The 11,385-nt window shown below is 41.3% G+C and overlaps 1 protein-coding gene across 2 annotated transcripts in view; it reads left to right on the forward strand.

Moving 5' to 3' along the window:
* The first annotated feature begins 5,657 nt into the window (after window positions 1-5,657).
* Window positions 5,658-11,385, forward strand: part of ZNF334 (zinc finger protein 334) — a 14,613-nt gene continuing 8,885 nt past the window's right edge. The window contains exons 1-2 of one of the 2 annotated variants that reach the window (XM_011928864.1): window positions 5,658-5,807; window positions 6,649-6,675. Coding sequence is in view for 1 of the 2 variants with exons in the window: in XM_011928863.1 (XP_011784253.1) it covers window positions 7,112-7,126 (15 nt within the window). In the remaining variant the exon portion in view is untranslated. Of the gene's footprint in view, window positions 5,808-6,648; window positions 6,676-7,067; window positions 7,127-11,385 lie in introns of both variants that reach the window. The other variant, XM_011928863.1, reaches the window with a different exon arrangement.

The raw sequence follows: 11,385 nt of genomic DNA on the forward strand, positions 1-11,385 counted from the left end.
ATTAGATTCTCGTAAGGAGTGTGCAACCTAGATTCCTCAGGTGTGCAGTTCGCAATAGGGTTCCCGCTCATATGAGGGTCTAATGCCGCCACTGATCTTACAGGGGGTGGAGCTCAGGCAGTAGTGCTCACTCGCCTGCTGCTCACCTCTTGCTGTGCGGCCCAGTTCCTAACTTTGTTGGGATAGAGATCTTGGGTCTTGGAGGTGGTGGACAGTTCCACTGGAAACAAAGATGAACAAATGTCTTAACCTCTAGTCCCCCAGGAGACAATTCTGGGAGCATTCCACATGCTTCTCAGAGTTCATGGGGGTTGGGGATCCCTGCCATAGAGGATCAAATCCAGCATCTATTAACAAAATATAACCTTGCACTACAATAAGAGATTAAAACCAATGAGCAATTAAATCTGCCACTGGAATAAAAAAACTAGTAATACTGTGCTATTTTGAACTTCTCAGTTGCTCAATACAGCAGGAAGCTTTTTCTGAAATGGCTCCCAATGATCCCCCTCTTCTGGTATTTATGACCTGTGCCATCCCCTCCTCTTGAGTGTGGGCTGCACCTAATGACTTCTAACCGGTAAAATATAGCAAAAGTGCTGGCATATCACTTCTGAGGTTGGGTTTTATGAGACCATGACTCACTCTGTCTCTCTCTCTCTCTGTCTCTGTCTCTCTCTCTCTCTCTCTCATTTGTTCTAATGAAACAAGCTGCCATGTTGTGAGCTGCCCTACGGAGAGGCTCAGGTGGCAAGGAGGTGAATCCTGCCAACAACCATGAAAGTATGAAAGTGTGCATGGAAGCTGATATTTCTGAGTTGGCCTTGAAATGAGTGTGGCCACACCTGACATCTTGATTGCGGAGAGAGATGCCAAAGCAGAGAACCCATCTAAACAGTGCCCAGATTCCTTACCACGAGAAAATGTGAGACCATAAATAATGTTGTTTTAAGCCACCAATTTTGGGGGCAATTTGTTACACAACAATATATAACTAATAAAAGAACACTGTAAATAAATCTGAAACTATAGATCAAAAGCAGAACAGATATCACTCGTTATCTTCCTTCCAGAAATGACTATGCCTCATGGTAGATTCACAGCTTTTTGATAATTTTACAATGATAGGATCATGAAGGTACATGTTTAGAATTCTGTTTTTAATAGACATAGTGATTTTTGGCAACACTGTTTTAGAGCCTCAATTGCTTTTTATATGGCGATGAAAGTAAGATAGAAAAATGTTCCCTTTTACAACAGCAGCATAACATTTGAAAATATTTAAACTCGAATAGAAATATATCTCATTTTCTTGAAGAATTGAAAATTTTGTTTCTTTAATAACATTTCTGTTAAAATAGCGGCAAATTTTGGTGCTTTCCTTGCTTTTTTTTGTTTCCATTCACAGAGTATTTAAAATACATCCAGAAAATCTTAGAAAAAGCAGATTAATGTTAATATGTATGAAATTTCTTTAATTTGTAAAATAGTTAAATGCTGGTTCCTTGCAGGAACATGTATAGACAAGAGGTATGTAAGAATTTAGATGACATTGCAAAGCAGTGGGCAAAAAATGATGTTTTCAATAAATCACATTAAGACAAGTAGTTATATCTGAAAAAACATGAAAATTATATTTGTAATTCAAATATTACATCAAATAAATTAAAAATGGCTACTTATGTGGGTGGCAAGCCACCCAGGTGCCAAGGCAAGAGATCAAGGGCATGAGCTGTTCCAGTATAATAAAATATATCAAGTAAGAATAGTTATACTAGATATAGATAATAGATATGATGATATATGAATATCATTAATCATTAGTTTGTAGCAATTACTCTTTATTCCAATATTATAATAATCCTTGCTCTACAATTATAACCTAGGAAAAACCAGGCCATACAGAGATAGGAGCTGAGGGGACACAGTGAGAAGTGACCAGAAGACAAGAGTGCGAGCCCTCTGTTATGCCCTGGCAGGGCCACCAGAGGGCTCCTTGGTCTAGCGGTAACGCCAGTATCTGGGACGATGCCTTGCCAAGCGGACCGTGGTCTAGCGGCAGCGTCAGAGTCAAGGAAAGACACCCGCTACTTAGCAGACCGGGAAAGGGAGTCTCCCTCTGCCCGGGGGGAGTTTAGAGAAGACTCTACTCCTCCACCTCTTGTGGAAGAGGCCCACCCGCATTTATTCGGAGGCCTAACCGTCTCCCTGTGATGCTGTGCTTCAGTAGTCACACTCCTAGTCTGCCTTCATGTTCCATCCTGTACACCTGGCTCTGCCTTTGAGATAGCAGTAGCAAATTAGTGAAAGTACTAAAAGTCTCTGATATGCAGAAATAATGGCGTAAGCTGTCTCTCTCTCTCTCTCTCTCTGCCTCAGCTGCCAGGCAAGGAAGGGCCCCCGTCCAGTGGACACATGACCCACGTGACCTTACCTATCGTTGGAGATGGCTCACACTCCTTACCCTGCTCATTCGTCTTGTATCCAATAAATATCAGCTCAGCCTGGCATTCAGGGCCACTACTGGTCTCCACGTCTTGGTGGTAGTGGTCCCCTGAGCCCAGCTGTCTTTTCTTTTATCTCTGTCTTGTGTCTTTATTTCTACAATCTCTCGTCTCCGCACACGGAGAGAAAAACCCACCAACCCTGTGGGGCTGGACCCTACATACTTATATTCTACCTTCACCTTCACATTGCTGGTAGACATTTGGTTGCTTCCCTCCAACTTTTAAAAAATTATTATGATTGGTTGGGCATGGTGGCTCATGCCTGTAATCCCAGCACTTTAGGATGCAGAGGTGGGCAGGTCACTTGAGGTCAGGAGTTCCCAATATGGTGAAATGCCATCTCTACTAAAAATACAAAAATTAGCCAGGCATGGTGGTAGGCACCTGTAATCCCAGCTTTTTGGGAGGCTGAGACAGGAGAATCACGTGAACCCAGGAGGTGGAGGTTACAGTGAGCCGAGATCACACCATTGCACTCCAGCCTGGGTGTCGAAGCGAGACTCCGACTACGGAAAAAAAAAAAAAAGATTATGATTAAAACCATTATAAGGAACATTTTTGATATGCATATTTTTGTACTGATTTAATTATTTCATTAAGATGTTCCTAGAAGCTGAGTTGCTGGAATAAAGGGTGTGAAATCTTCAATTTGGGCACAGAATGTCTACTAGAAATGTCATAGGAATTATACTCCCACCCAACCTGTCTGGGAACAAATATTTTTTCCAAATTCATGCCAATACTTTATTATTCCATTTAATCTTTGCCAGATTAGTCTGCCAAAAAAGTATGTAATCAAAACCTTTTTGCATTTCTTTGCTCTAGAGTATTATTGGCCATTACCTCATATATATAGTTATGGCTCTTTTACAATTCTTCTGTATTAATTGCCTTGTTCATGTTCTTTTTTCATTTTTTAAAAAAATTTGAATCCTCATCTTTACTGATTTCTAAAAGAGATGTTAATAAATTGAGTCTATTTCAATCCTTCTCATATGTGGTGAAACCACTTTATTTTCTCCATTTATTTCTTTTTAAATCTATTTTTTTCTGAAGCAAGACTTTTTCAATTTTTCATAGCCACATTGATCAATAATTTTCTCTACAGTATCATTTTTACATGGCAATGAAAATAAGATAGAAAAATGTTCCAAATTACAAAAGTAGCAAAACATTTGAGACTGTCTAAACTTGAATGAATAGAAATATATTCCATTTTCTTGATTACTAGGAAACTTTGCTTTGATAAAATTTCAATAAAAGAGCTTTCCTAGCAAGTAATGCAAAAAATCACTTACTCCGAGAGTTTGCTTTTAACATTTCAAATTATATGCCAATGTGAAATATATTGATTATAATGCGTGAGATGGGAATTAAATCTTAGTTTTTTACTCCAAATGGTTAGTGAGTTGACCCACATCACTTTTTCAATAATCTATTTAACAATAAGCCTTTCTCACTGATTTGAAATGGCAGTTTTTCATATTATATTCTTGGAAATCATCTTTTGTTGGTGTTTAGCTAGCTATTGCTGCATAACTAACCACCCAAAACTTAGAAGCTTATAACAACAAAATTTATTATTTCTTGTAGTCTGTATGTTTACTGGGATCAGCTACATGATTTCATCTAGAGCGGAAGTCATCTAGGAACTTCACTGGCCTGGAATGTTCACTCATATGTCTTATGTCTCTAGGCAAGGATGACTGGAAGGCTGGGATAGCTGCGTTGTTAGGAAAGATGGGCGTCTCTTTTTCCATGTGGTCTCAGGGCCTCTCACTTCCTACTTCTCTTGGTTTCTCCATTTGGTCTAACAGGTTAGCTGCATGTCTTAGTGTCTAAGGACTCTTCAAAGGGCAAAGCTGAAGCTTCCAGGACTTTGTATGGCTTATTTTCTGGAAGTGGCACAGTGTCACTTCTGACGCATTCTTTTGATTAAAGAGAATCACAGAGTCAGCCAAATTCAATGTGGGAGGGAAATATACAAGCCTGGAACACTGGGAAGTTTAGTTCATTGGGGGCCATCTTTGAAGACTAGCTACCACCAGTCGCTAACTGTTCTTTTCCGAAATTGAATACATCATAACTTTGTCAGATATTTTCATGCCTTCCAATGAGTAAAGTTTTATAAAGTTCTATTTAGTCAACATGCATACAATTCATATACAGTCATGCATAACATAAGAATGTTCCGGTCAACGATGTACTGCATATACAACTGTGGTCTCACAAATTTATAATACTGTAAGTTTACTGTACCTTTCCTATGTTTAGATATGTTTACACACACAAATACCATTGTGTTACCATTGCATACGGTATTCAGGACAGTAACACGCCACGCAGGTCTGTAGCCTAGGAGAAATAGGCTATACCATACAGCCTAGGTATGTAGTAGACCATATCGTCTAGATTTGTGTAAGAACCCTCTATGATGTTCACACAAAGACGAGAGTGCCTAAAGACACATTTCTCAGAGCGTATCCCCATCGTTAAACCATGCATGATTGTATGTATTTTCCTTGTTTATGTAAAACTATTTTCTATATTACTCACAATGTATATGAGATGATTTGTGGTATTAAAGTATATTAACTATATTGCTAATTTAAAAGATAAATTATTAGACCCATATCAGTTCCTCTTTCTAAAACTGTCAGAAGAATGTGCACCTAATGTTAAACCCGGGTATCTCTGGGAATTGGGGTTACAGCTAATAGATCATTTTCTTCAGAGATATTCTGATTTATCTTCAACTTTCACGTATTGAAAGCCAGCAATGATTTTGTATCCTGTTGGCGAGAAATTTTCTGCAGGTCGTTAGTATTATTCCCTTAATATTCTGCTGGAATATCTTTCGCAGTCATTTTCATTTCGCAGAATTTTCCTTTCTCATCTACAGCCTTCGGTGAAACGGATATGAAACTTTACTTTTCGTATTGGTGATTCACAGCAGTCACCCAAGCTCTGTAGTTACAGCAGAAGCTCTTCAAAGATCCCTCAGGGTAGGGCGGTGGCCGCGACGCCTTCTGGGTACTGTGGTCCAGAAAGCCGGCGCGGGTCTCGGGAGAGCCCCGGGAAAGGCGGTCCGGGGGCCTTTCTGCGCATGCGCCGTTCCTGTTTTTCACCTGGACACGCTTCCGGTTCGACAGGCTCTTCCGGGTGAGGGTCCTTCAGCGGGTGAATGCCTGGTCCCACCGTGACTTGGACCTGGTGCGAACTGCAGGCGAAGCGGGTGCACCCACAACCTATAGGAAGGGCTGGCGGCGAGCTCCGAGCACTCGGGCGTCGGAGGGAACGGTGGGGCCGGGCGGAGCTGTCCTCGGGTCAGCGGAGGGTGGACGCGCGCTCTCCTTGTCTTTGGAGGGAGGGTTTCCTGTTGTCGGGAGGCGAGGCAGCCAGGGCAAGATTGGGCTCCTGACCTGCAGGCCACGGGGCGGGCTCTCTCTAGGGCCCTGATTTGCCTGAAGAAGGCGCTTGGTGAAGGTGAAAGGTTTGCGCATCCAAGTTGCTAGAGCCTCTTTCCAGAACTTCTGCTGATGCACTTAGTCCTGCAACCATTGATTACTGTAGCTCAGCAAAGTTCATATCACGTTTCGGAAGAAGGATGTGAGCTGGAATGGGCAGGGTCCAGATTTGACAGGAAAAGACACTTCACTGGAGGTATCTGCGAGAGTCCTGGGTTGGAAGGAAGGCGTACTAGTTATAAATAAGGAAATGATCTCTTCATCACTTCCTAAACACATACATGTCATTCCCTACCATCTCCATCCTCTGTTTATCCTGAGCTGCACCAACCATGTTCATCACCTCACGTGGGATTTACTGAGTTTACCCCTTACAGAGCTACACAATAGGGGTAAAGGAAAGACTAAAAACCAATTTATCTTGTTTTAAAATTACGACTTCGTAAAGATTTTATTCAGTAGTGCAGTTTGCTAGTGACAAAGACAATAACTGAATTCTGGTCCTTTGAGTACTGGTCAGGGCTTTGTCCTCTACCACATTTAAGTTACCTACCACAAGAAGTTTCTTAGTAAAAGGTCCTGTTGTGAAACTGCAGCTAAAGGAGACCAAACTGTCAAAAAGACAAACACCTTAAACACTTTCATTTGTTCTTTCTGGATTCTGTCATCTCTAGTGGCTAAACACATTAGTAGGAAAGTAGGTAAGTGACAAAATATCATTTTCCTATTCCAAGAAATCTTTTAATCGTAGAATCCACTTTAATGCCAAAATAGTGTTCCAGGCTTTGTATATACTAACTTTCGTTGACCTAGTCTTCTATTAATTGGACTCAGAGGTTTTCAGTTTTTTTCAAAGGAGGCATAAATTCTCAGTAATTCAGTAGAAAACATTTGTTGACAGTAAGAAAAGCTCTATGTGACCATTCTAGAACTATAAATGGACAAGTGAAGGTTACCTCAAGCTGTTGCTTCCTGAACCAGACTGGTCAAAGGGCCATGTTTTTAAATGGGTGCGTGGCTGTCTTTGTAGGTAACTGTAGAGCTGCTGTGTGAGCCAGATTGCTCATGCCATTCCCCATTCTTCCTTACCCAGCTCTGCTTTCAACACTCTTGGCCCTTTCTCAGGAGAACCTGAAAATGAACAAATTTCAGGTAAGTTGCTCAGGGATTTACTTCTCACATTATACTGTGAACTTCAAGAGGTTTAGAGTAGTTTGCAGATGAAACTGAAATTATAAAATTCAGCATCAGAGTATTCGATCAATACTAGAAAAGTGGACATAGATATACAGAAATCATATATTCCTATAGACTTACTCAAATGGTTCTAGAAAGCCCAGGCAATATGAGATAGCCCTTACACTGGATTTTTGTGTGGTTTTCCCATCAATTACCTAAAAATTTTCTTGGATGATCTTTCAGTAAGTGAAGTAGAGGCAGCTCTGCCAAAAACTGCTGGGAAAGAAATGCTATGGGTTTCCTGTGACTTCTGTACCCAGGCAGAGCACAGTAATTACAAGGAACCAATCCAGGGTCATCCGAACAGGCAGCATTCAGATGGTTCTCTGTGATGTCTATGATCCAGTGATAAGACCTAGAATAAATGGATAAAACCTGTAACAAATAGAATAATATTCTTCAAATAATGCCCTATAACTTTATTGCAGCTGTACTTATAAAACAAGTTCTAGAGGGAACAATTCAATATTCTGTAGGTAGAACTTCTTCACTTGCCTGTCTCATTTCAACCCACTTGATATAGTCTTATGTCTGCCCCTACCACTCTGATGGATCTGTTCTGGAAAAAGTTACCAGTAACCTAAATGTTTTCAAACCCAATGAGTATTTTTCAGTTCATACTTTACCAGACTCTTCGTTGCATATGACAGTATGACTGCCCTCTCCCTAATATGCATCTCTGATAATGTCTGTGGTATCACTCACTTGATTCTCTTTGTAGCTCTACAATCACGTCTTTTTTCTTTTTTTTTTTTTTTTTTTTTTAATTGAGATGAGGTCTCACTATGTTGCCCAGGCTGGTCTCGAACTCCTGGGTTCAAGTGATCCTGCCACCTTGGCCTCCCAAAGTGCTGTGATTACAGGTGTGAGCTGCCATGCCCAGCCTGTAATCGTGTCTTTTTTTATATCTTTTATACAATCTTCTCTTTTGTTTCATGAACATTGCTATTCCATTGTTAGCCCATTATTCTTTCTGATTTTTTTTTCATGCCCTTTGTGGTTTTTAACTTGTGAGTCTTTATGCTCTGAAATATTTCTGCCTCTGAGAACCTCAGCTTGAGATTCTTGCTGAACATCTCTACAAGGATGTCCAGAAGGCACATGGAGTCCTTGTATCCAACATGGAAATAATATTTACAACTTGCTTGATGTACTGCTGCTTCTTGATTCCCTATCAGTGCTTCTTCCATCAAGCCAGAAAATGAAGTCTCTCTTTTTTTATTTTTTTGAGACGGCGGTCTCACTCTATTGCCCAGGCTAGAGTGCAGTGGTGCGATCTCGGCTCTCTGCAAACTCTGCCTCCCGGGTTCACACCATTCTCCTGCTTCAGCCTCCTGAGTTGCTGGGACTATAGGTGCCTGCCACAACACCTGGCTAATTTTTTTGTATTTTTAGTAGAGACAGGGTTTCACTGTGTTAGCCAGGATGGTCTTGATCTCCTGACCTCGTGCTCTGCCCGCCTCAGCCTCCCAAAGTGCTAGGATTACAGGCGTGAGCCATTGCACCCGGCCTGAAGTCCATCTTAATTCTCCTTTTCCTCACCTCCTACCATACCTGTTTGTCGAGCTTGCTAATAACATTTCTTGAATTTGTCCTTTCACTTCCTTCTCCTGCCTCAGTTTCTCGTGGGTCGTCATAATATTAATAGCTTTCTCAGCAGTCTGCCTGGCCCCTTCCTCTTCCCACCTCAAGGCTGTTGTTCACACTGACCAGTTCCTCCAAAATGCCAGCGTGATCATGTCTTAATACAGAAATGACTTAAGAGGTTCCACACCACTTATGGAATACAAGTTCAGCATCCTTGGTAGACATGTAAGGCTATTTATGTCATGACCGTTTCCTGCTTCTTCTTAATTCCTACCACTCTGGACCTTTCACTCAATAACTGTATATTGATCCAACAATTGTGTGTCATACGCTATGCTAGATGGTCTACATTCAACTTGAATGATAGGAGATACTGTCTCTGTCCTCATGGAGCTCACATGCTAGTGAAAAAGAAAGATATTACACAAACAGTTCAAACTGCGCTGAGGTGGTTCTCAACTCTGCCAGACCCATATCTATTTACAGAACATACTTTCTTATGAGCTATATTGGGATGCAAACCTTCCATATTCAGCCATCTCCTTTATCTCTCTTAGTTAATGCCACCCACTCACACCAGGCTGCCTCCTCTTTTAGACTTGGATGAAACCACACACCATAAGGTGTGGTACCAGCTTCCTGAGGGGCCAGATGGTGGAGCCAGATGATGCAACCTGGAAGTGTGGGCAGGTTAACTCACTGGGTGAACCTTGAATGAAGGGAAATGGAAAATGAGGAGGTGGGCAGATGAATTCACCATTCTTTCTCTCTTCTGTGCACTATTTCAAGATTAGTTTCTCCTGGTGGTTCTCCCAAATGTGTCCCATGTGCTGACCCCATGCTCCTGCTGAGGAAACTTGGCCCTCTTTGGGGCTTGTAGTGAGGTGGTGGGCAGCATGCTAATGCCTCTCATACCTCATTGTTTATGTCCTTTCTTTCCTCCCTTCCTTACTTCCCTTACCCTCACTGCCCTGGCTTGGAGTTCCCAGACAAAATGATACAGACTGAGTCCTTGCCTTAGGCTCTGTTTTCTAGAAATCCCAACTAAAAGCCATCCTCCCTTTATCCTTATTTTGGAGATCATAGATAATATAACCTACTTGTGTAATTTTTAAAAAATCGATAGAACTCAATATAGAGGAAAAATAAAAACATAAAGTAATTTAAAATGATATGTATCTTAACACAGACTTGCCCAGATATAACTATAGTAAAAGTCAAAAGAGGAGTCTGATGTTTATACAGACTACTTTTAGGTTAAATCTCTATGAATGTGGGTTCTCACTGATACAGGAGTGATGTGTTGTGATTCGAGTACTGTACATAACATTGCCATTTGTGATATTTTTCAAGAGTGAAAATCCCTAAAGTTCCAGTTCAAATCAAATACAAATTGTCCTTGATACACTATTACATTGAAGAAAATTTAATATACATAAAAATATATATATACATAAATACTATGTGTTCAAGTACTAAATGGAATAAGATTCTAGGCCTAGATCATTATAAACAGATTTTTCGCTTATATGACTATTTAAGATTAGAAAGTTATACAGGACTTGGGGCATTTCTTTCCTGTAGGAGAAGATACTGCATGTTGCAGTGTCTCTATCATCCCTCCTTTCCTCTCCCTCCACCAAATGCCAGCAGTATCCCACAGAACCCCAATGGCCAAAAATGTCTCCACAGATGTGCTACATGCCCCCGGTGGGAGGGACCACCCACACTGAGCCCCTCTGAAGAATGATGGTGGTCTGCATTTAGTCTCCTGAAAATGCCCCAAATTTTACACTCTTGCTTTTAATCGTGTTTCCACTGTTTGCTTCTTGACGTTCTACCCCTTTTCTGTCTACATTGGGACCATAGCCAGGAGCCATCTCGTCATAGGACCCATTCCTGTCCCCATATTCTGTGTCCACAGACTGTGTGTTTAAAGAGCAATGCTGGCCCTCTTCATCTCTGCGTTACATATAGGGTCTGGTCATTATCTGTCTACCTCACAAGTAAGACTATTGGCCTTTAAAGGTGTAGGCATATCTCCTCAGTAGCCGTATGCCTGCTCATAGTAGTGCTCATCATTTCTTTTTTGTGGGTAATCTTGTTTTGTGTGAAACAGTGAACTCTCCTCTGCTCTGAAGGGATCATCGTTCTACTTACAGTGTTGCTTACAGAGTGGACCTGAGTCACCGGGAGAATGGAATTTCTTTTTCTTTGTCATAAGCACCTTTCAGTTTCTCACAAAGTGAACACATTCACTGTTCTTACTTTGGACTTTCTGCTGTGAAGTGCACTAGGTCTGCCTTAGCGAGTACAGAACTTTTTAGTGAGGGCTCTTCCCTGGCACTCTTTCCCCTGGTGTTTTGTTTCCAGTATTTTTGCCATTCTTTCTAGTCATTAAGACCTTATATGCCTATTGTTGTGCCTATAATTATAACATACTCTTTACCATCAAGAAGCGTATAGGTCCTTTAGGCTGGGTGCAGTAGCTCACGCCTGTAACCCCAGCACTTTGGGAGGCCAAGGCGGGCGGATCACGAGGTCAGGAGATCGAGACCATCCTGGCTAACACGGTGAAACCCCAT

Source organism: Colobus angolensis, unplaced genomic scaffold, assembly GCF_000951035.1.
Source record: "Colobus angolensis palliatus isolate OR3802 unplaced genomic scaffold, Cang.pa_1.0 Scaffold8, whole genome shotgun sequence".
In the NCBI taxonomy this organism is placed as follows: domain Eukaryota; kingdom Metazoa; phylum Chordata; class Mammalia; order Primates; family Cercopithecidae; genus Colobus; species Colobus angolensis.